General features: G+C 49.3%; 1 protein-coding gene and 1 pseudogene across 1 annotated transcript; both read right to left on the reverse strand.

Annotated features, from left to right (window-relative positions):
• Window positions 1-6,796: 6,796 nt before the first annotated feature.
• On the reverse strand, window positions 6,797-11,478 carry LOC130385557 (transcription factor 15-like). Its single transcript, XM_056594090.1, has 2 exons — window positions 10,879-11,478; window positions 6,797-10,775 (listed from the first exon to the last, which is right to left on the reverse strand). Exons 1-2 carry the CDS (start codon window positions 11,371-11,373, stop codon window positions 10,743-10,745), a joined length of 528 nt encoding a protein of 175 aa, XP_056450065.1. The 5' UTR covers window positions 11,374-11,478; the 3' UTR covers window positions 6,797-10,742.
• Window positions 11,479-12,802: 1,324 nt separating this feature from the next.
• Window positions 12,803-25,799, reverse strand: LOC130385955 (integral membrane protein GPR180-like; annotated as a pseudogene).
• Window positions 25,800-25,846: the final 47 nt, after the last annotated feature.

Raw genomic sequence — 25,846 nt, forward strand, 5'->3', positions numbered from 1 at the left:
CTACTTCTCCCCGGCGGTGGACCTGGCTGACGCCATTGACCTGTTCAGGGCCAGCCCGGACTACCACGATGGCGTCACCAACGCCGGCGACGACGCTGTCTCGATGGACGACGTCTTCGACGACTCGGCGTCCGGAGTTTCCCACTCCCGGGTTTCAACCGTCACCGCCGTGGAACAAGAGAGACCGCACCGGATGGCCGATCTCTTTGGGGAGATCATGGCTGAGGCGGCGGCCATCAAAGGGATTCCTATGCCGGCCCCGCCTCTCGCCCCCATATCGGATGATATGCAGGGCGAGTGCTTTCGCACCCCATCGTCTTCCCGAAGGGTTACCCAGTGCCCTTTGTTCCCGCCTGTGCAGCACTTTTTTAGTGCTGCCGGTGGGGACCCTTCTACACTGAAGGCCCCGGTGAAGTCCTACACGGACTTCACCAACGTGGAAGGGTGGGCCGACACTCAGGCGAGGGGGATCCCTCGCCTGGAGCCTCCCCTGGCAGCGCTTCTCTGTCCGGGCGCCGGATGGCGCCCTAACGAAAAGCCGCTGCCCCCCGACCGCCTCCAAAAGCAGATTGTCGGCCTAACGGACAGGGTGTTCGTTTGTGCCTCTCAATCTGCGGCGGCGGTCAATAACATCGCCATGCTCTCCTCCGCCATGGTCTCCTTGTCGGCTGACCGGGAGGCCTACGGCCCGGAGGAAGCCGCAAGATGGCTGGCGGTTTCCCGCTTCTCCAGCGCCATCCTCCAGCTATGCCAGCCGATAGCCGTTTCGGCCGGCCGGCATATGGCATGGGCAACTATGATTCAGCGAATCATATGGCTCTCCCACACCGCGGTGCCGGAACGGGAGCGGACCAGCCTGGTCCAGGGTCCACTAGCGCCGGATGGCCTATTTGGTCCCCGGTTTTCAGAGGTTCTGGCGCACCAGCAGTCTGTCCGTGAGAATCGTTCCCGGTTCGGGGCGATTCTCACGGGCTCTTCCTCCGGGAGGAAGCGGGGTCCAGGCCGGGCCCAGCGTTCCAGGGGACCGCCTCTGACTCCAGCCCCGGTGCCGCAGCAGCAGCAGCAGCCGCGGCCGCCGCCACCGCGGACGGGTGGAGCAGCGCCACGGACCGGGAAGTTCCGGAAGCTGGCTCCGACTTTTTCCTTCCCCAATAAAGAAAAAAATAAAGACCGTTCGACTGAACGGCAGTACATGGTACCCAAAGAGCGATATTCCTTAGGCCACCTGCGTCCTACGCTTGTGGCGCGTCCCTCCATGTTGCCTCTTTCCCCCCCTCAGCCCGGTGGCTGTAGGGTGGCGGTCGGACGGCGTGTTCACATGGCCTCTGGTTCACCTGCTTCTAAGAAGCGGCGATCCTTGGAGCCTCGTGGACGGATCAGAGACTCGTTGCACGAGCCCGTGGATGCGGCCGCTTGTACCGATCCCCTGGTTCCCCACATTAAAGGTGAGGAGACAGGTCCGCGCGCTGTGACTACAGCCTGCGGACAGCGCATGCGCATAGGTGCGGCGGCCGGACGGCTCGCTCCCTGTTCAGCGGTCACGAGTGCAACATCTAGACAGCTCGTTGTTTTTACAGCGGCTGGTTCTGGTACGTCTCCTACGCTCGCTGAGCCTCCTCCCTTTCGTGGGAAGCCCCCCTTGGTTCACACGCAGTGTGGAGGCGGTAGGGGCAGAGGAATACGGGTTATACCTGGACGGTCTTCCTCAGCTGTCGGCTCGCCCTCTCTCCAACCGCTATGCGTGTTGGCAAGAGCGGTGCGTTCTGCCATCGTGGTTGGACACCACGTTGAGATGGGGCCATCCCATACAGTTCAAGCGTCGTCCCCCACCCTTTATGGGGTTGGTGGAGACCACGCTACGGGACCCGGCTGCGAGCACGGCTCTGGCAGCAGAGGTGGCACGTCTCTTGGTAAAGGGAGCCATCACTGTCGTTCCCCCCCACGAGTCTCACCTAGGTTTTTATTCCCGCTACTTCCTGGTTTCCAAGAAGTCAGGGGAAATGAGACCTATTCTGGATCTTCGCGTGTTCAACAGATTCGTTGCCACGAGGAAGTTCAGAATGCTCACGGTCGGAGCATTGTTCCGGTGTGTGAGAGAGGGCGATTGGTTCACATCCCTGGATCTCAAGGATGCTTACTTCCACGTCCCTGTTCGGCAGGCGCACAGGAAGTTTCTCCGCTTTGCCTTTATGGGGATGGCGTACGAGTACCAGTGTCTGCCGTTCGGCTATTCCCTGGCTCCGCGCACCTTCTCGAAGTGTGTGGAGACGGCGTTGGAACCACTCAGGCGTCAGGGAAAGAGGATTCTCTTCTACCTAGACGATCTGCTTATTCTGAGCAACTCAGAAGAGACCGCGAGAAGGGACACCATGCTGGTGATAAACCATCTCTCCTTCCTGGGTTTTGCCATCAACTGGGAGAAAAGCTCCCCGCTCCCCAGCCGGCAGACAGTCTACTTGGGGCTTTGCCTAGACTCAGCCACCATGACTGCGATGCTTTCGCCTCCTCGGCGAGACGCCATCCTGTCGGCGCTCTCCCGTTTTCACGTTCGCAGAAACGTGAACGCACTGTCCACCATGCGCCTGTTGGGGCTGATGGCAGCTGCCCACCCCGTGGTCCCCCTGGGTCTGCTTTTTATGCGCAGACTCCAGCGGTGGTTTGCTCGCCAACGGTTGGACCCCAGGCGACACAAACTCAGGGTGCTCCTCGTCCCCCGTTCGGTGTCGCCAGACCTGGAATATTGGAAAGGACCCTCCGCCCTTCTCAAGGGTGTTCCCCTGGGCAGGGTGGCGTCCTACGTAGTGGTCTTCACGGACGCCTCGTTGACGGGTTGGGGAGGAACGTGCCTCTCTCACTCGGTCGGAGACGAGTGGCGCACGCCCCCTACAGCACACATAAATGTGTTGGAACTCGACGCAGTGAGGAAAGTGCTGTTGCATTTCTTTCACCTGGTGCGCGGCCGCCACGTTCTGATCAGGACAGACAGCGTGTCGGCGGCGGCGTACATCAACAGACAGGGGGGAGTCCGCTCCCCTGCTCTCCACCGAAAGGCGGTCGAGCTCTGGCTTTGGGCTCATCAGTATCTCCGCAGTCTGAGAGCCCTGCATATCGCGGGCGCCCAGAACTTTGGGGCGGACCTCATGTCTCGAGGCGGTCCCCGCCGAGACGAGTGGCGGTTACATCCCGACATTGTCAGATTGATCTGGCAGAGGTTCGGGACAGCGCAGGTGGACCTCTTCGCGTCCCGGGAGAACACGCACTGCAGGTGGTGGTTCTCCCTCAGCCCTCGGGATCTTCCCCCGTTGGGGGTAGATGCGTTGGCACACACACCTTGGCCGCGGGCTCTCTTGTATGCGTTTCCCCCGCTCCAGCTGATCCTTCCTCTTCTGGAACGGGTCAGACAGGAGAGACTGTCCCTGATATTAGTGGCCCCGGAGAACCGTTCAGCTCTGTGGTTTCCAGAGCTGGCCGCGCTCTCGCGGTCGGCGCCTTGGCCAGTACCATTCAGGCCGGATGCGCTTTCACAGGCCCACGGGACGGTGCACCACCAGCCCGATGTCTCGGGACGGCTGTTGGTTTGGCTCCTGAGAGGTTGATCCTGCAGGGCAAAGGTTTGCCTGAGACGGTTATCAACACTATTCAGAGTGCTCGTGCGCCTTCTACTTCTTCCCTCTATGCGGCGAAGTGGTGCGCCTTCTCTAATTGGTGTGAGACGAACCACGCTGTCCCATCTCAATGCGAGGTGGGAAGCGTGCTTTCGTTTCTGCAAAACTTATTGGAAAAAGGTTTGGCTTTCTCCACTATCAAGGTCTATGCGGCAGCCGTTTCGGCTGGCCATGCAGGCTGTGATGGTGGACCGATCTTCAGCCATCCACTGGTCAAGAGATTCTTGCGTGGGGCTAGACGGGTTAGGCCTGTTTCACGCGTGCTTACACCACGCTGGGATCTCCCCACCGTGTTGCGCGGATTGTCCAGGGATCCTTTCGAGCCTCTCTCCCAGGCCCCTTTGGATGCCCTGTCATTTAAGACGGCGCTCTTGTTGGCCTTGGTTTCTGCCAAGCGGGCCGGTGAGCTAACCGCTCTGTCTGTCAGCCCGAGTTGCTTGTTGCTAAACGAGGACAGCTCCTTCGCGTTGCTCAGACCTAATCCTGCGTTCCTCCCGAAGAACATTAATAGTTCTTTTCGGTCGAGGGATATTGTGCTTAAGGCTTTTCACCCCCCGCCTCATTCTAGTGAGGCGGAGGCTGAGTTGCATCTCCTGTGCCCGGTTCGGGCGTTGGCTATGTACGTGAATCGCTCGGCAGCGTTCCGCTCCACACAACAGTTGTTTGTGTGTTATAGCGACGCTAGCAGGGGCCGCGCTCTCTCTAAGCAGCGGTTTTCTCGCTGGGTATGTGAGGGTGTTTGCCTAGCCTACTCTCGGCAGGGCTTGGCGCCACCGTTGGGCGTTAAAGCTCACTCCACACGGAGCGTGGCCGCTTCAACGGCTCTACTCAAGGGCGTTTCGGTGGAAGACATCTGCGCGGCTGCGTCTTGGTCTTCCCTCGGCCTCTTTGTCCGTTTTTACATGTTAGACATGTCCAGGGGCTCACTCGGCAACTCTGTGCTAGAGTCCGGGACCCCTTTTTACGGCTTAAGAATATAGACATGTTCTTTAAAGCGGCGTGGTTGGATTTCCTCTCGCCGGCTGGCGAGTTGGTCTTGATTACCAGTCTCTTACTCTCCCACCTTTTTTCAAATGAAAAACAGGCTAGGGGGTTTTCTATTGGCTCGCCAATTGTCTGGTGGTTTTGTTTACCAGTGAGGCACTCCCGCCGTTTTCTTCAAATAAGAAACGGCCGAGAGAGTCCCATTATTGGAGAGCCGAATTCCGTAGCTCCGCCCCCGGTGGTAGCGGACCTAATGGAAACCGTGTTGCTCTGGTTTTCTTTTCCTTTTCATGGGTTCCATGAAGCACGGAATAGAGCCGGAGTCTTTACAGACTCACTTTTTTCTCCCTTGATCATTGCGTTGCTTGATCTAGGAGGAATTAGTTTTTATAAAGCTGTTGTGTTTTACACTTCCTTGGCTTTTTGAGTCTTAATGTGTTCTGGTGACTTAGGTCGTTTTGACTGGGGTCCAGCAGGAGTACATTGATCGGGCTCCGCTCGCAGCTTCACCTTAGCCCATAAGGCGAAGCCTAGACGGCGTAGCCTACATGAAATAGAACGATAGTTATGTTATTATAACTCTAGTTCTATGATTGTAGGCGTAGCCGTCTAGTTTCCCACCTGCTGTACCCTCCAAATGCTGAAAGAAAAGCGTGGAGGATGAGCGACGGTATACACCGCCTTATATAGACACGATACCGTGGGAAATGTGGGCGGTGCCCACGCTGATAGGTGCATAGTTTGAATTTTCAGCGCGCGCAGGCGCGCGCACGGGACAAGCCCATAAGGCGAAGCCTAGACGGCTACGCCTACAATCATAGAACTAGAGTTATAATAACATAACTATCGTTCATGTACTTCAGCGAGTCAAAGCCAAAGTTCCTTTCCCCCAATTCCTTCTCAACCATGGCTCAGATAACCCCCACAACAGTCTCGTTGTGGAAATACAAGACACGTCAAAGAACCGACAAGAAACACTTGCGTTACAGTGTGTGTATTCACACACACAAACACACGCACACACACATGTGGCGCTCGCACGATCGAGTCTCATTGGCGGTTCAACGTCTCTGGGCCGGCCAGGCAGAGTAAGGGGATTAGCTGAGATTCCTGATGACGTCAAGAATACAGACATTCCAAATCAGCGCACTTGAGCTTCCGTTTTTTCAAAGGCGAGCAGAACAGCTAGTGCTCGTTTTACACCAAACGCAAGTTTTAGCCATTGGGGGACCATAGGCAGGCTAGGGGAACTCATATTTATGTTAGAAAACCTCATAAAGTGAGATTTTCATGTCATGGGACCATTAACATGATGTGGGCGCATCTGTCTGCGTCACACAAATACCCGGGGCATTTACTGACGTAAATGATGTTTAGAAATGTTCAGCGTAGTGTCCGAATTCTTGTGTGTTCGTTCCCTCTTCCGTGCACTATATCATATATATATATAACACGATATAGGGAATAGTGAGTGAGAATAGGGAACGATTTCGAACACAGCTTATGACTGAGTAGGTAGGTGCAGTTCTGGTGCCTAACGCGATAAACGTCTTGGTGCTTAGTCATGGTAATACCTTGCTCCCTTCAGCACACAACAAGGTGACTCTTAACTTATTTTAATGTCCAATTAAAAATCCTGCTTGACCCCTGTGTACACAATAGGGTTACGCTTGACTGATTTTGATATACATTTTAAAATCTTGCTTAAGCATTATGTAAACGATAAGGTGCAACTTTGCTTATTTTAATATCTATATTTTTTGTAACGCCTTCATTACGTAGCCACCCTCGACACTGCATAGCCACCCTCCCCCTTCTGGCCACCATTGTATTGTACTATAGTACTTAACTGTAGAAACTGCAGTAGCTGCTATCATGGCTGTAACACGGGGAATTGGTTAGCATAGCGATTGTTGTACTTGCACTTGGTTCTATGAACATCCTTTCTGTACCGACAGCAATATATTGATGCACTTCTTACGACAAATGTACTTATTGTAAGTCGCTTTGGATAAAAGCGTCTGCTAAATGCCCTAAATGTAAAAAAATGTAAATGTAAACGTTCACAATAAGCTTAGCTTTTATATATAAACGCCTGCTTTATGTAGGCTACACAATAAGGTGAAACGCAACTTTTTTTAATGTACATTTTTTATTTGTATAAAAATACAATTTTTAGCAGCTTCTCAACATTGGGCGATGTGCAAACGATTCAAACGTAATGTATGTAAGCAAATAATCTTTACACAGTGAAAGATTTCAGGGTTCTGACTGCATTCCTGAGGTAGTGGGCAACAATGTCCTAAAATATTTGTCTTTAATGTTTCCTCCTGGATTTCATTGACGGATTGACACCAACTCCCTATTCATTTCTTCCAGTTAACCTAACAACCACTCTTTAAAAATATGATGTATGAATAATATTAGTTATTAAGTAATGCTCAGAGTTTATGGTGCGTTCACATCGCGCGAAATGATGGGGAAAACACAACGTCGGAAAGTTCTCCTGAACGACACCACATGACGCTGTTATGATTCTACTTCCGTTCGGCAACTGGGGCCAGATTTTGATAACAGAGTTGTCCAGTTGGTGACGTATGGTTTACTAGTGACGTGCATGAACATGGCGGAACATGAAAGTTTTACTCGTAAAAGAAAACCATCATATCACATACTTTACCATTGATTGACGTAACCGCCTGTTGGCATCAACTTTGCTCACTTGTAAACCAGCTCTAGATAAGGGCAAGGGTTGCCTTCCATACCATACAGTGCCAATACTGTATGTGCATCTCATAAATAAAAGCAAAAGGATAGTAGGTGATATGCATCAAGGAAATAAAGGCATGCAAACTTGAAACTGATCCTACCAAGTTCTGTTTAGTTCTGACTGGTTTTTATCGCATAGAAAAACCCTGCTGTGAAGAACTTTTAGATTCCCAACGCAGTGAACGGTCGCTGTCGGGAACACACAAGCGTCATCACTACCAAGACATCTCGTTATCCCCAGGATGATGAACGCACCTTTATTTCCATGCAGAATGCAATGCACATAATCTGCAGGCCATGTGACTCTGGGGGGGGGAATCATGGTCATAGTTGCAACAATCCAAACCCAGATGTTTATTCATTAACAATTTTCCTGTCTCTCTATCTTTTTATCTCTCTTTACTCAGAAGTATTTTCTCAGCCAATCATCAGTAAGGCCAATGCTCAGCTTCTCAAGACCCACTTCCTGCCTCTGATGGAAAAACTCAAAAAAGTGAGCTTTTTTTTCATTTATCATACCATCATCTGAAAACATAGTTCTGAATCTGTCCCTTACAATAATGTCTGATAATTCTGTGGGTGTAATTGAATAAAATGCAGAAAATAGCAGTTTTTTAAAAGAAAATCCAATTAGTTGACATACAACTAATTGTTTCCAATGGATGAACCATTACATGAGTTCTCTCTCTGTGTCACAGATCATAGTGTGTATAGATGCTGCAGACAGACTGACCCCCGTCTGCGGGGGGGGGTTCAGGTGGTCTACAAACTAGCCTTACGGAACAAAGCTAAAGTGTAATTCCTGCAAAAATTGAACACAGGGTCTTTTTCGGCATGAAGACCCATAAAATAAGCCCTCCAGACACCTTTTTTCGTTGAAAATCGAGTATAGTGCTTGCCTGCGAATGCCCAGAGCAATGTAACAACACAAATGGCTTCCATGTTACTGGCCAGGGGCAGTGTGAACATTTACAAATCGATATTTTTTTAACCACTAATACTGCTCAAATTACCACCAAACCTATGCAGTAGGTTTGGTGCAGCAGACTAGGGGCCCTACACATAAAATGAGGCACCAACAACTTAGTTAATATACCAGGAGTTTATTCAAATAAACTGTTTTCCAAGTCTGTGCCCTACCGGCAGTGTTTGTAATAACGGCGCAGTTTAAAAGAACAGCGTTATTTTTCAGTAATCTAACTAATTACTGTTTCCGTCGTTAGAACGCCGTTACCGTTACTGTACGTTAAATGCGGTAGGTTACTAAGGAATTGATTGATTGAACTGCGTATTCCGAAGGCACCGCTGGCTCCAATCACAAACTGCTAGTGAGGAGACCGGGTGGGTTAACAACGAGATAAGCGATTATGATTGGCTAAGGCAGAGTCATTTTTCATGGTAGTCAATCAGAGCCAGTGTTTTTACACACAAGCCAGGACACACACACACACACACACACACACACACACACACACACACACACACACACACACACACACACACACACACACACACACACACACACACACACACACACACACACACACACACACACACACACACACACACACACACACACACACACACACACACACACACACACACACACACACACGCGCACGCACGCACCAAACAGATTCGATGAAGCAGCAGAAATGGCGAGTCCGTAGCAATCTGATGAAAAGTTGGCATTTTTGGTAGTATTCGGCAGATGTTCCACAGCCTTCGCAACCAAGCAAATTAAAATTCAGTTGGAAGTATATCAGGGCCTTGAATGGGCAGTTCAACCATTTAACACATTAAGGCCAAGTGAAAACTGCTCAGAAAAATCCAAATTCTTTGATATAGCAACTTTCTTTTTTACAGTAACGCAAATAGTTACTTTCCCTGGTAACTAGTTATTTTATATAGAGTAATTCAGTCACTAACTCAGTTACTTTTTGGAACAAGTAGTGAGTAACTATAACTAATTACTTTTTTGAAGTAATGTTCCCGACACTGCCGATAGGTCCATGTTTCCAGGAAGTCCACACAAGTCGATTACCGGCTACCGTTAATAATTTAATAGAGGCGCCAACTAATTCATCTCAAAGGGGACCTTTTATTTATTTTCGACTTTTATGACCTATAAACGTTGTTATAATGATTGATAGTCATGTTTAACCATACACAAAAAACTATGTAGATTTTCGGGAAATTCTTCCTCTCATCTGGGCGATTTCAGCATTCTCTGTCAACTTTCGGTTTCGTCCTTTTCCGCCCCCTCGCCCCCCTCCTGCCAACCCAACTCCGTTGTGATTGGTTACCTTAATTGAAGCGCGCGCAGGCAGATTTGACCAGGCATATGGGGGCGCGGCAGGAGTGCCTCTACGTAGATGATTTCCTGGAAATGTGAACAAGTGAATCGCAAATGTTGTCCCGAGTGTTTAGCGCTCTGCACAGCCACCTCAGACTGTCAGCAGGGAATACGTCGAAATGCATGTACGTCATTATTTGACACTTTAGTACACTATTACACTATTATACTAAATAAAATATTTAGTATCTTAAGTAGGCTAATTGTCTTGTGTGGATTTCCTGGAAAGGTAAGGCTTCACGGTAAGGCACAGACTTGGAAAACAGTCTTATTTAATAAACTCGCCTAAACTAAATACGCTAACTAAGTTGTTGATGCTTTGTTTTATGGGTAAAGGGCAAGTGAATTTGGAAACCTTCACACTGCCCCTAGCCAGTAACATGGAAGCCATTTGGGCCGTTGCATTCGCGGGCAAGCTATATACTCGATAATCAACGAAAAAGGTGTCTGGAGGACTTATTTTGTGGGTCTTCATGCCGAAAAAGACCCTGGGTTCAATTTTCTCCGGAATTACATTTTATCGTATTTTATGCGGTAGTCTTTGTTGTCTAACACAGCAATTCCCAATCCGGTCAGTGGAACAGCTAGAACCGGACTTTGAAATATTTCCAGAAAAAGAAAAAACTACTTTTGTGTGTGAATCTCAGTTGAGTTAATATTTACTTTATATTATTCCATTGTAAAATGGAGCCTGAGACTCGTTTCCCGAAATAGACGTCCTTCAAAAAGGGGGGGGGGGGGGGGGACTTAACCTCGTGGGCTCAGGTGACGGTAACTACCGTAACAAAGGCGGGACCGGGACCCCTCGCGCTTGGGACAGAAAGTGCATTTCAGTGATTCTATATTCATATTTACATCGTCATATTCAGGTTTGGCGCGTGACTTGCGATCACACACACACGCATACAGGTGAAGGCGCGATCCCGCGCCTCCATGTAAACATTGACGTCTCGTGGCTCCTCGTCGCTTCAAAGGGCCGACTGTTTCCCGCCGTCTCTGAGCTGCGGGGAGACAACATCAAACAATCAACACACCGGGGCTCGCGCCGAATTCAAACCATGGTCTTCCTGCCCTCGCTCGTGCTCGTGCGGCTGTCTCACTCACCGCTTTCCTCTGGTCGCTGAGGCAGAACGTGCAGATGGGTCTCAGCGAGGAGCCGCACGCGCCGACGGAGCCCTGGTACCGTAGACAGGGCCGCCGCTCCTCGCGCTCCTCCTCCCCCGCCCCGAGGAACAGCACGTTGGCCAGGTGCGCGATGTAGCCGGACGCCAGCCGCAGCGTCTCGATCTTGGACAGCTTCCGGTCCGCGGGCTCCGTGGGGATGAGCTCGCGCAGCGCGGTGAACGCCGTGTTCACGCTGTGGGTCCGCTCCCGCTCCCGGGCGTTCGCCGCCTGCCGTTGCTTGGTGACGCCCGGCAGGTGACTGCTGCCGTCGATCCCCCCGCCCACCGCCGCCCTCCTCCGGGAGGGGTCTCTGGCGTCTGTGCCTCCGCCGCCAACGCCCGTGGACTCGTCGGAGCCGTCGCCGCTGTCTGAGTCATCCGAGTCGGACGGGAAGCCGTCCGGTTGCGCGCCTGCGTCTCTACCCGTGGCTTTCATGGTTGGCTTCGAGTCGACTGTGCCCGGGTGGGAGCGCGCGGAAAGGCGCCTGACAGGCAACGGCCCATGACCGCGAGCTGGAGTGAAAATAGCACCTGCGGGCAGCAGCTGCCGCGCGATCCGGTGACCGTGGGGGGCTCGCGCTGCGCGTCGCGTTGGCAGATCAGTGCCATGTCTAGAGTGACGGGTCCTTTCTTGGTCGCCAGGACGCGGGGTTTCGGGAGGGAGAACAGGTGGGGGGCGGGATAGGAGGACACCTGTCGCGATCCGGGGAGAGCGACGGAATAAATATAACGACGCGGGTCCCCCTGCCTCCCGTGCGGAATTGACGCAGCGCGCGGGTCTAAATATGCCCCTACTTGACGTGACACGCTGCCGTCAGAACCTCTGACCTTAGATCCCGTTGGTTGCTGTTCTCAATTCTGAATCGATGAAACATAGGTTATTTTTATGTTTTTTATTTGTAGTTTAAACGCGTATTTACATGGTATCCCTGAACATATTCATAACTTTTAGAGTGAAACATTAAGTTGACAGGACTTTTATAGTGAAGAGAGCTGGCAGAGGACTTTTACAGCGAAAAAATTTGTTGACAGAAAACTTTCATTGTGAAAACATCAGTTGAAAGAGGACTTTTGTAGTGAAAACATGAAGGTGAAAGGACTTTTATTGTGAAAACATAGTTGACAGGACTTCTATAGTGGAAAAAGAGTTGACAGAGGACTTTTATCGTGAAAAAATGAGTTGACAGAACTTTCATAGTGAAAACATGAGTTGAACGAGGACTTTTATAGTGAAAAGAAAGTTGACAGAGGACTTTTATAGTGAAAACCTGAGGAGTTGACAGAGGTCGTTTATAGTGAAAACAAAGATGACAGAGGACTTCTATAGAGAAAACATGAAGCTTTGACAGGACTTTTATAGTGAAAACAAGAGTTGACAGTACTTTTATAGTGAAAGAAATGAGTTCATAGAGAACCTTCGTTGTGATAACTTGAAGCTTTGACAGGACTTTTAAAGTGAAAGCATAAAACTTTGACAAGACTTTTATCATGAGAACAGAGTAGACAGTGGTTGCAGGTCCTCCTGATTGGCTGATTTTCTCCACCTCACAGAATATTCAGTCTTGGTGAACACACTAGCTGCAGCTAAAAGCCAATCCTTAAATATTATAATCCATCCTTCCTGATCGAGTTTGCCGCTGTACTCTCATCAGTATGAATGGGGGGGGGGACTGTTTCACGGGGGAGAGAGAGAGAGGGAGATAACAGACGGTCCTCCCTCTCCTCACCTGCAGGACTTTAACCCCTTCTGAACAACCTCTGCAGGCGAGGGTCAGGGCCCCCCCACATCCTCCCCCCCGGGCAGGGTGGGGGGCGTGGCCTGCTCAATGGCGGTCCCTGAGGACCCGCCCCCCAGGACATGTTGAGGGAGGCGTGGCCCACTCAGTGGCGGCCCCTTGAGGCCCTGCCCCCCAGGACATGTTGAGGGAGGCGTGGCCCGCTCAGTGGCGGCCCCTCGAAGCCCCGCCCCCCCCGGGACATGGTTAGCGGGAGAGAGACGGAGGAGAGCGAGGACACCTCCCAGTAGAGTGAGCGGGACAGGAAGAGCTTGTAGAGGGATCACCACGGCGATGGTCCTGGCACAAAGACCACCCCTATGGTCACCACCTGAGAGAGAGAGAAGAGATAGAGAGAGAGGAGAGAGAGAGAGAGAGAGAGATAGAGAGAGAGTAGAGAGAGAGAGAGAGGAGAGATAAGAGAGAGAGAGAGAGAGAGGAGGAGGAGAGAGAGAGAGAGAGAGAGAGAGAGAGAGAGAGAGAGAGAGGTTATTACCGAATAATAATAACAATCAATAATAATTATAATTCATTTGTCAGTAAATGACGTGAAATAAAAGAAAGTGTCGCTTTCCTTTTAGAAGATGACAAAACCGGAGATAAAATAATGGTAAAATGAAATCGATAAAGGTCTACAAAATGATCTTTATCTCCGCAGAGTTGAGTATAAAAAACGAATATAATCAAGTTTAAGCTAAGTACATTTATTTTCGATTTTTCGATTTTTTTGTGTATTTTCTTAAGTGGAAAGTCAAATATTATCGTTTGAATAATCCTGATTTCAATATTGACCAAAAATAATCGTGAATTATATATTTTTTTTCCATAATCAAGGTGCCCTAATCTATGCATGGCCTTTTGCGTATTGCAGATGTGTAGAAGCGGGGTCTCTGAGGTGTGAACATGGACCGGTGGGCTCACCTTCTCCCTCTGGTGGTGGTTAAAGACCACCGAGGTCACGACCAGCACCGGGTGGCAGAGGAACCACAGGAAACAGCCCTTCAAAGTAAAAGCACACCAAAGCCCAATGAATGAGTTATAAGGACCACACAACTGTGCGTGTGTGTGTGTGTGTGTGTGTCTTTGAGCGTGAGTGCGTGTGTGCTCACCTTGGAGAAGCCGAGGTAGAAGTCCCTCTTCAGCGCGCTCCGCTCCGAGGAGATGATCTGGTAGAGGACCGAGGCCAGGATGATCGCCATGGCGACCCGGAGCACCATCAGCAGCCCCCCGGCAACGCTGCTCTGGGCGTGGAAGCTGTGGTGCTCCGTTTCCGTGTACTGCTCCCATAGCAACAGCCCCCCCTGGGGAAGGCATCAAACCGTCACCCCTGGATACGTCACGCTTATTGTGTGTCTGTCTGTGTATGTGTGTGTGGCTCTATGTATGTGTGTGTGTCTATGTGTGTGTGTGTGTGTGTCTCTATGTGTGTGTGTGTGCGTGTGTGTCACTTAATGTAGATACTTGTGTTTTTTATTGTGCGGTTGATTCTAGACCCACCACACCATGAGGTGCGCTTGATTCTAGACTCACCCCACCATAAGGTGCGATTGTTTCTAGACTCACCATCCTACTGGGGTGCGCTTGTATCTAGAATCACCTCAAGGTTGCGGTTGATTCTAGACCCACCACACCATGAGGTGCGCTTGATTCTAGAAGGTGCGATTGTTTCTAGACTCACCATCCCACTGGGTGCGCTTGTATCTAGAATCACCTCAAGGTTGCGTTTGTTTCTAGACTCACCACTCTGAGGTGCGCTTGATTCTAGACCCGGCACACCATGAGGTGTGCTTGATTCAAGACTCACCCCACCATAAGGTGCGTTTGTTTCTAGACTCACCATACCACTGGGGTGCGTTTGTTTCTAGGCTCACCACTCTGAGATGCGCTTGATTCTAGACTCACCACACCATGAGGTGCGCTTGATTCTAGACTCGCCACAACCATGAGGTACACTTGATTCTCGACTCACCCCCTCACCAGTATGGAGCTGATCACTAGACCAGTACTCACCAGTACGAGGACCCCGCCCAGGGCCAGGCTGGTGGAGGTGGGGGAGGAGTCCCACTGCAGGGGTCTGGACTGGGGCTTCCTGCCGCGGCTCAGCGTCCAGCCCATACAGAGGCTGAGCAGCATGTAGAGCATGGACACCTGGGACACCATGTCCAGCCCTGAGGGGGATGGACAGACGGGGGGGGGGGGGTCATACCTTCCTGGCTTCATCTTATTAATCGTATATCCACTGTGTGTGTGTGTGTGTGTGTGTGTGTGTGTGTGTGTGTACTCACATTCGGCCAGGCTGCCCATGAGAGGAATACCGAGTCCGTCTCTAGAGTACCTGGGACAGAGAGGAGAGAAACAGCCTTTAACATCACTCACACACACACACGTATATCTCATATACCATATACAGTATGTCAAACAAACAAACACACACACACACACACGTATATATCACACACACACACACACACAAATCTCATACACTCACACACACACACACACACACACACACACACACACACACACAGTGTGTGCGTGAGTATGTGAGATATATACGTGTTTGTGAGATATATATATATATATATGCGTGTGTCACACACATATCTCACACACACACACACACACGTATATATCTCACACACACACACACCATACTCACACACACACACACAAATCTCATACTCACACACACACACACACACACACACACACACACACACACACACAATGTGTGCGTGAGTATGTGAGATATATACATGTTTGTGAGATATCTCTATATATATATATATATATGTGTGTGTGTCACACACATATCTCACACACACACACGTATATATCTCATACCCATGCACACACACACACACACACACACACACACACACACACACACACACACACACACACACACACATATATTTCATGCATTCACACTAATACATTTGTAGGCATAAAAAAAAACATTGGTTTGTAGGCCTGAAAAAAACAACTTCTTTTGGAAATGATGATTTCTATGCCTTAATTAAACAAATGAGGAAAAATCCAACCTTTAAGGAAACCATGTTATGTAAAATCCCCATAGAGGCAGGCAGATTTTTATTTTAAAAGCCAGTTATTTCATGGATCCAGGTTACTGCATCCTGATTGAGTTCCCTTAGCCTATGGAGCTAAAATAGACCCACATCGCATAATTAAGGCATTAAGATACATTTCCAAAAGATGATTTTTAGTCAATTTCACCATGGGTGCCTGAACTTATGCTTACCACTGTATATCTCACACACACACAAACACACTCACACGCTCACACGCACACATCTGTGATGTGTGATTCTAGCCCCGCCCCCCTGTGGGTGCGTTTGATTCAGATACCCCTCACCTGGCCAGGTGGAGGTAGTTGCAGAGGGCGGAGCCTCCCTGGAGGGCCAGTGCTGTAGAGAGCACCTGCAGGGCCGTGTGCATGGGCCCCCCCTTCCTCAGGGCCTGGAGGAGGGGCTGGACGTACCCCAGCCCGCCACGAAGTAGGCCACAGCAGCAGGCAGTAGAAGCTGTGGAGCCCTGGGGTCCAAAGGTCAGAGGTCAGATCGACATCGAGAGTAGAGAGAGAGAGAGAGAGAGAGAGAGAGAGAGAGAGAGCGAGAGAGAGAGAGAGAGAGAGAGAGTAGAGAGAGATAGAGAGAGAGAGAGATGATAGAGAGAGAGAGGAGAGGAGAGAGAGAGGAGAGAGGAGAGAGAGAGAGAGAGAGAGAGAGAGAGAGAGAGAGGAAAGTGCTATAGTTATAAACTAAGGAGTATGATAGTAAGGGTATAGTGATGATCTAAGTGTAAGTATATGTTGTGAGGCTATGGTGATGATCTAAGGGTAGAGTGTATGATAGTATGGCTATAGTTTGAATCTAAGTGTAAGTGCATGATAGTATGGCTATAGTTTTAATCTAAGTGTCATTTGTGATAGTAAGGCTCTAGTGATGATCGAAAGTGTTAGTGTGTGATAGTAAGGCTAGTTTAAACTAAGTGAATGGAGGCTATAGTGATGAGCTAACTGTAAGTGAGGCTATAGTTTTAATCTAATGTAAATGTTTAAGGCTATAGTTTGAAACTAAGTGTAAGTGTGTTGCTAGTGAGGGCTATAGTGATGATCACAGCGTTGGTGTGTTAGTTAGGCTATAGTGATGAGCTAAGTGTTAGTGAGGCTATAGTAATGATCTAAGGGTGAGTGTGTGATAGTGAGGCGATAGTGATGAGTAAGTGTTAGTGAGGCTATAGTAATGATCTAAGGGTGAGTGTGTGATAGTGAGGCTATAGTAATGAGCTAAGTGTTAGTGAGGCTATAGTAATGATCTAAGGGTTAGTGTGTGATAGTGAGGCTATAGTGATGAGCTAAGAGTGAGTGTGTGATAGTGAGGCTATAGTGATGAGCTAAGAGTGAGTGTGTAATAGTGAGGCTATAGTGATGAACTAGGTGTTAGTGAGGCTATAGTGATGAGCTAAGGGTGAGTGTGTCAGGGTGAGACGGTGCCTCACCTGCCTCCTCCACGCTGAAGTGATCGCGGGGGTTCCCCGCGGAGTCGGGTTCAACAGCACCAGGGTGAAGCCCACGCCCCGTGGGAGGGAATGGGCCCTCCCTCCTGGAACGGGAGGCGGTGGGAGAGTTGGGAGAGAGAGGAGGTTGGGGGGAGGAGGGGGAGAGAGAAGGAGGTTGTGGGAGAGAGAGAAGGGCGGGAGGGAGGAGGGGTGAAAGAGGAGATGGAAGGAGCGAGGAGGGTGGGAGAGGAGGATGGGAGAGGATGAGAGAGAGAGAGGGGAGGGTGGGTGAGAGATGAGTGGGAGAGAGGAGAGGGTAAGAGAGAGTAGGTGGAGGGTCAGCTCAAGTCCAGAGTGATTTGGGACGTTTATTCTCAAGACTTCTACTACGTTTGCATTCAGGGGATTTTGCGGATGCTTTTATCCAAAGCGACTTAAAACAATTCATCACACACAGACGGCGGAGTCGACAGGCAGGACGAATGGCAGCTCGTCAGTGAGCAGTCAGGATGAGGTGCCTTGCTCAGGGACACCTTGACCCTCGGCTAGGAGGAGCCGGGAATCGAACTAGCAACCTTCCGTCAGGGAGCAGTCGGGGTTAGGTGCCTGAAATTAAGGTCCCGGGCCCTTACCCCGCAGGTGTAGCGGTCGACGTAGAGCGCCTGCCACATACTGGGGGCCGGCTGGGAGGGGATGGTCTGGTTGTGTTCCTCTCCGTCTGATGGGACTAAACAATGAGAGAGAGAGAGAGAGCAGAGAGAGGATGACGAGAGAGAGAAGAGACGAGGAGAGAGGGAGATGGAGAGAGAGAAGAGAAGAGAGAGGAGAGAGAGGCGAGATGGAGGAGAGACGGGAGATGCGAGAGAGAGAGTATGAAAGAGAGAGTCGAGGAGAGATCGAGAGGATGAGAGAGATGAGAGATGCATGAAGTCAGATCTATGATGAGGCTCCTGTTAAAATATGATGAAATCAGCCTAAAAGTGGACAATACAGAAAAAGCTAAATGTGGTTTCAGGATTCTTGGATTTCTTTCTTGGATTTTTTTAGTGGATTACAACAAAAGAGAACAATTTAAAGAACCTGAAGATAACTGAAGGGAGAAGTGACTGGGTGACTAGCCTACAACAGGACTCAATCAAAAAACGAAACCTGGACTTAACCCAAGGTAAGCCTGATCACCGGCTAAGGACAGTTGCCCAAGAAGCCTTATCTACTCTTGATATGCATTCGGTTTATCTGCTAACCATTAAAGTGGGATTAGCAGGCTAGCATAGTCTAACTAACTGTTGTACCTCGGGACTGTAGCTACGTTTTCCATCTAAAAGGTGATGCGAATCTTTAGAAAGTTCGCAAAAAATGTAATTCGAATTAGTGTGCGTTCCATCAAGTGGTTAGAGCGGTAACTACCCTAGTGCTGCCTGGAGGTGGCGCTGTAGGCAAAAAATGTATGCCGATACTTGGCTGTAATAAATGGTGGAAGTAGAAAAGCTGCAACAAATGTAACAGAAAGCGGTTAGTCTGCCAACAGAGAAGAGTAACAACAAACATGGAGAGAGGAATTCAGCAGCAATTGGTTTCCCTTGGGTATATATGTTCTTTCAGTGAAGTTATCATTGGCTATTTTAACTTCCGTATCCGTATACGAAGAAATAGAGCAATTAAATATGTACACAGCAGTAGCAAGGGAAATACGAGGACGACGTTGAGTGCCTTACGTAATGGAGAGCACGTGAGTACGTGGTGTATGCCGTTACACATGGATGCTGGCAGGGTTGCTATGGCCGGTCGTTATGCGGGAAAACGGAAAAACTGTCAGTCCTGTTTTGTTCAAAATTCGCTACATCACAGCTGTTTCGAAAAGAGTGTTCCATCTGCTATTTTTGCAAATTTAATCTCTTCGCATTTCTCAAAAACCCTTCAAGCGAGCAGATAAACTTCTTGCGAATTAGAGGACTTTTTTATGCGAATTCTTAGGTTACCCACTCACCGTTTACCGATTCGATACTTCAAAGTTCGCTTAAATCAGGGGATGGAAACGCACCAAGTGACATTTGGAGCAGAACACTAAACATTATATCGCCCGTGGCAACCAAGCAGCCAGCTGAATATAGGGAAGTTGTGTTTCCTATAGGTGCACAGGTGCTGAGGCTAGGAAAAACACAAAGGAGCAGGTCCTTTAACAAAACACAGAGGTCCTTTATACAGACTTTGCCGTTCAAAAGCAAAATGTAACCTCATTTTTCACACCAATGATGTTCCTGAGTGGACATTTGTCCTTCTGCAAACACTACGACAACATACGCAAAAGGAGAATTGGACGTGGTGGCAGGCTAACAATATGTGAAGATGAGACCCTGAACATAGATGACCCCGAGTTGACCATCTTCTACTACAAAAAGGGTACAGTCCTAGTCCAGGGTAATTCCCCACGCATTCTCCACGCTGAAAGCAGAGGTAGAGAGTGGAAAACCCACTGCTGAGGAGCAGGTATAGGAGACATCAGTCTTAACATCGGCTCCACCAACATCCCCCAGCTCTGACAAGCAGTTCAGAGAATCACTGGCTCTTCTTGAGCTAGACTTGGCTGAATTCAAAGAGCTCATGCTGGCCAGGTTAGACAACTCCCCTTATGACTCTTTCCAGGGAACTCAAGAGGAGCTCCAGCAACAAAGAGTTGACAATGAGACATCCTTCTCTGAGCTCAGATATGCCTTCCAGACCATCAAGGAGGGAAAATTGAACCCTCAGAGCCCAGATAACCAAGGTGAAAGAAGACGCCAGCAACAAGGAGAGAGCCCTCCTACGGGAAGTAATGCAGATGAAGGAGCAGGTGACATAAATAAAGCAGCAATTGACAATCATAAGAAGAAACACACAGTCACAAACCCACTTACATTTACAGAGGCGCATATTATCCATGACATAAATGTAGAGCTAACCAGAAGCTGCACTGCCCTGCCTAACGTCTATATAGCCATCATCCCTCCATCGGCCCACAGGATCTGTACGACGGAGTCAGAAAATTTGCCCTAAAAGATGTTGGCCCTAGGACGGAATCCAACCAGCTCACAGCCCCGTCCTCCATACCACCTACCGCTACCCTCCCCCACCCTTCATGCAGAGCAATATGCCATTCTCCTGCTGGCCTTTGTCCTCCAAGCATCTACCTCCATCACCCCATCACAAGGCAATTCCCCAGCCCAGGAAGAAGACACCGTCCCCAACAAAAGCCTCACATCCGCAAGAGAGACAATTCATTTTCTATTGTAACTGCACTTATGCATTCTTTTTGCCCTTCACAACAACGCCAGCTTCTTCGGTTGCTCAGCGACGTCAACGTCTTTGGCTAACTATTTCTCTGCTAATCAACACTACGTATGGTAACAAATAAATTGTAAAATGACACCTTGTGAAGTTAGGCTATTTTTTCGTTTGGCAAGTAGCCGCTCATAGTCGAAAATAAGCCCCTTCAGGTCGAAGCACCTCCGTTTCGTGTCGGTGTCCGGTTCGCCCTGTCTGGGCTTATTTTCCAGATAATGAACGGCGTTCTATTATCCCACTAAGTCTTAACGTCAATATTACTCTGCATGTGGAAGGGAAAATAGCTTTATTTGTAATTACAATATTATGCGGCTGTATTTTCCGAGACCCCAAAAGATATTTGAGTTTACTGCTTTCATGGGAGCCAGCTACCTCTCTTTATGGGAGCTCAGCTCCCACTGCCTCCCACCTAACTCGAACCCTGGCTATAGGTCTTTCTACTACACTGCCGAGCCGGTTCGGTCGCACGCCCGGCAATTTCACGTTCTTATCTCAAGTTTCCTGTGTAAAACCGAGGGGGTCAAATCCCCCGTTCGTCACGGCGCGGGGTTTCTTGGTTGACTGGGGAAGACGGGGCTGTGCACGGAGTCTCTGACCTCTTTAGAATAATTGTATTATTGCATACTCCCGAATGTTTTAATTTTTTTATGAATGAAGACACCCGCATGCAATAATGAGTTCACTCTATAGTAGGCTAACGATGCTCTTAGCGTCCTACGAGTACCCTGGAGCACTCGTTAGCTACGAGCGTTTTCAAGACGTTCGTTACCAACGATGCTTTCGGGAAACGGTGTGAAAACTGTACGACGCTCATCTACGACCCACTCTGCGATCCACTTAGGCTAACGATGCTTAGCGATATCGATGGAATCTTCGCTCGTAAGATCATTCTCTCGATGGATCTTTCGAAACCATCGATAATTTCTTTGGAGCGTTTCCCGAAACCTCCTCTTAACGTGAACGCGCATTCGCTGCACTCACGACGATCGTAGGATTGTACCTGTCCACTGACATGGTGCTGAAACGGGCTATGACCCAGGGGGAGACGCAGGAATGTCGCAGGAAAATGGGGTTAAAAAGGGTTAAAATATCTCCCCATCAAGGCCAACCGCAGGGTAGCCTACGAAAATAATAGATTGCAATAATATGAATGCTAAAGATATTAAAACACAATTGATATTAAGCCTAGGCCGACATATCAGTCCTAATCCTGAGCGCACGATCGGGAGATGGAAGTTGCGCTTTAGATGCCTTCACAAGTCCAGCGGAGGGCTCCAGTTTTCGCCGGCCAAGTCATGCGCTGCGATATGTGTGACAGCTATGTTGCACAACATTGCAGCTAAGGCTGGGGTAGCTTTGGTTGAACCGGAGGACATTGAGGACGATGACGACGAGGAAGATCGGCTGTGAGGACGGCCTCCCTCATAACTACGCGGCTGGTTTTCATGCACGTAGAAGACTTTTTTTTAACCCCCTCCACCCTCCCACATGTCACTAAACATTCCCGTCAACGTGACCAATCCCCACCATATCCCAGCCTTTTGCCTGCTCCTTTGCATTTTTTTTTATTTTCTTATAATTAATAATTGCATTATTTTTTTATTTTATTTTTTTTTTACATTATTTTAGGCTACGTTTTATGAGTAGCCTATGTCAGTCTGCACAAATCCCCCCCACTTTCTCTCACACATTTAAGTGCCCTGCCTTGCTCAAACATTCCTGGACTGTCTCTCTCAAACTAAGAACATAATGGCCCACATTAGGCTCAGACGCACGTGATACACCATGAAACAATTGTGTTATAATAAAACGCATCCAATACTAGGAATGTCCGCTGGTTACGCCACTGAGGCTATAGTAGGCTAACGAGGCTCTTATGGCGCGTTTCCACTGCAGGGTGCGGAACGGATCGGATCGCAAAGGTGCGGGTCGGGTCGCGTTTCAACCGCCAAAAGTGGGCGTGACCCGGACTTTGCCGTACCCGTTCCGGCCCCATTCTCGGGACTCCTCCGTTGCGGTACCCAAAACGAGACCAGACGCCTGAAAGGGTCCCGTGAAATTCTAGCTACACCCCCCCCTCCGTTGATTGTTCGACAGAATCGTCACTTCCGGGTGACGCGGGGATAAAACAAACAAACAGTAGCCTCGATGTATTATCTTTACAATTAACCATGTCGCGTAAAAAGCTTGCTTGGGCGAACAAGGAGGTTCCGACCCGCAGTGGAAACGGGCATTGATGCCGCGGTTTCACTGCGGGTGCGGAACGGGATCGGAAGCAAATGGTTGCGGTAGGAGGGCGGACGATAAGCCAAGCTCAGTTACGAGGTAGCGTTTCCACTTGCCGACATATACCCTTGTGGTAGGCGGATGTCGACGCGAGGGCAGCTACGTAAAATCGTAAAAAAAGTTTTTCCTCACCAACGAATGCAGACAAACGTCTCCCCAAACTACTTGTTTCGCCCAAGCAAGCGTTGAAGCGACAAAGTTAATTGTAAAGAATAATATCCTGAGGTCTGTTCGTTTGTTTTATCCCCCGCGTCACCCGGACCAGTGAAAATTATGTCGACCAAATCAACGGAGGGGGGGTTGTTATGCAGAATTTCACGGGACCCTTTCATGGGACTCGTGTTTGCGGTAGGCTACCCCAACGGAGGTTAGTCCAGATGTAACGGGGCCGGAAACTGGGTACGGCAAAGTCCGGGTCACGCCCACTTTTGGCGGTGGAAACGCGACCCGACCCGCACCTTTGCGATCCGACCCGTTCCGCACCCTGCAGTGGAAACGCGCCATTAGCGTCCTACGAGTACCCTGGAGCACTCGTTAGCTACGAGCGTTTTCAAGACGTTCGTTACCAAAGATGCTTTCGGGAAACGGTGTGAAAACTGTACGATGCTCGTACGACCCACTCTGCGATCCACTTAGGCTAAATATGCTTTCGGGAAACGGGGCCCAGCACTGTTTCACAGACACCAATTAGATTCAACTAAATAATTAATCAAGCAAAATAAGTCTATTTAGAACATTGGACAAATCAAACCTCAAACCAAAGTAGAAAGAATTCCTATCTGATCCAAAACAGAAATCACAATATGTCCTAAAATGTCATAACCTGAGAGATTCAGTCTGACTTTTTATTTACTTTATTATTGTTGTTGTTATTGTTATTATTGTTGTTGTTATTATTATTATCTATTTGTACAATTATTCTTGTGTAACTTGAATATTGCTTTGGCAATACTGTATTCAAACAGTCATGCTAATAAAGCACTTTGAATTTGAATTTGAGAGATAGATAGAGAGAGTGAGAGAGAGAGAGGAGAGAGAGAGAGAGCGGTAGAGAGGAGAGAGAGAGAGAGAGAGAGGAGAGGAGAGGAGGAGAGAGAGAGTGAGAGTGAGCTTTGGTGTTGTGTTGTGTGGTGTGGTGTGTGTGTGTGTGTGTGTGTGTGTGTGTGTGTGTGTGTGTGTGTGTGTGTCTCTGGTGTTCCACTTTTGTCTGTCTGCTGTGGTTAGAGTAGTGTGTGTAGTGCTGTCCCCTATGGTTGAACCACCGCGGTCTCTCTCTCTCTCTCTCTCTCTCTCTCTCTCTCTCTCTCTCTCTCTCTCTCTCTCTCTCTCTCTCTCCTCTCTCTCTCTCTCCTCTCTCTCCTCTCTCTCTCTCTCTCTCTCTCTCTCTCTCTCTATCTCTCTCTTACTGATGACTTTGGCCTTGATGAGTCTGGCGGGGCAGCTGAGGTTCTCCAGGCTGGAGGCGGCCATGTTGGTGTAGAGGAGGAGACGGGCCTCCTTCTCAACGGCCAGGGGGACGTTATGGAGCCGGTTCACCAGCAGACCGTGGTCTCCTGAGGGGGGGGGGGGGGGGGAGAGAGAGAGAGAGAGAGATAAGATAAAGAGAGAGAGACACACATGTAGAAGACAGAGACATACACACACACACACACACACACACACACAGAAGAGAGAGAGACACACACACACAGAAGAGAGACACAGAGATAAGATAAAGAGAGAGAGAGACACACATATAGAGACACAAAGAGAGAGAGAGAGACACACACACATACGCGCACACACACACACACACACAAACAGAGAGGTGGACAGAGATAAGGTAAAGAGAGAGAGAGACACACACACACATATAAGAATAGAGACACACACGCACAGATGAGAGAGAGACACACACAGAAGAGAGAGAGAGACACACACACACACACACACACACACAAGGAAGAGAGAGAGAGAGACACACACACACACACACAGAAGAGAGAGAGACACACATGATGAGAGAGAGATGATCTCATCTATTTTTTGTATTTAAGGTTTATTTCCTTTGAACCTCTTTATTGTTCACCTGCTTTGGCAATGCATAAAACCCCTTTATTTTTTTCATGCCAATAAAGCTTTTTTGAAGACCAGAGAGAGAGGTAGTAGAGAGAGATAGAGAGAGAGCGAGAGCGAGGAGCTGAGACGCGCGATAGATATCAACTCCCGAGATGTATTGTCTTCATTGGTCCTGACAGAACCCACGTTGTCTTTCCTGCAAGGACCTTAACTGAACCATGGACGGCACACGCGCGCGGCGCACACAGACACCCACCCACACACACACACGCACACGCACACACACACAACCAGAAGGAACAGCTGCCCGGATGAATGATGATGACTTCCGTGTGTTCTGATCGAACAGGGGGAACCGTAGACGAGAAGAGCGAGAGAGAGAGGCGAGAGGGCGCGGGACGAGAAAGAGAGGAGAGGGAGAGAGAGAGAGGGAGAAGAGGCGAGTGAGGGGTGAGGGGAGGAGAGAGAGAGAGGAGCGGACGTGTGTGTGTGTGTGTGTGTGTTGTGTGGTGTGTGTGTGGTGTGTGTGTGTGTGTGTGTGTGTGTGTGTGTGTGTGTGTGTGTGTGTGTTGTGTGGTGTGTGTGTTGTGTATTGCTGTGGGTGTGTGTGTGTGTGTGTGTACGGAAGAGGAGAGTTATTTTTTTAACCCCCTGGTACATGAACAGAGTGTGAACTGTACCGTTCTGCTCCCGGGCCACTTCGATATGAAAAGTCCCGTCACAGTCTTACATACCCCCTCGCTGGGAAACCGAGCCACGAACACATTCGTGTAACCACTTTATACTTGTACATATTTCCCTGAGTGTCGTCCTATTTAGACCGCTACACGAACAGCCATCCACAACAGGAACACCGACTTCACCGGACCAACACGTTGAGTGTACGTGTCGTGTAATCCATCCGGTGCAAGAGCTGGCGGGACACGAGGACTGGAAGCCAATCAGAAA

Source organism: Gadus chalcogrammus, chromosome 7 (assembly GCF_026213295.1).
Source record: "Gadus chalcogrammus isolate NIFS_2021 chromosome 7, NIFS_Gcha_1.0, whole genome shotgun sequence".
NCBI classification, from domain to species: domain Eukaryota; kingdom Metazoa; phylum Chordata; class Actinopteri; order Gadiformes; family Gadidae; genus Gadus; species Gadus chalcogrammus.

What these genes read in the sequence shown, in the direction of transcription:
- LOC130385557 (XM_056594090.1), bottom strand. Translation starts at nt 11,373, where the DNA reads ATGAAAGCCACGGGTAGAGACGCAGGCGCGCAACCGGACGGCTTCCCG. An exon ending in TCAGCGACCAGAGGAAAGCG is followed by an intron (nt 10,776 to 10,878) that starts GTGAGTGAGACA and finishes GTCTCCCCGCAG; the next exon opens with CTCAGAGACGGCGGGAAACA.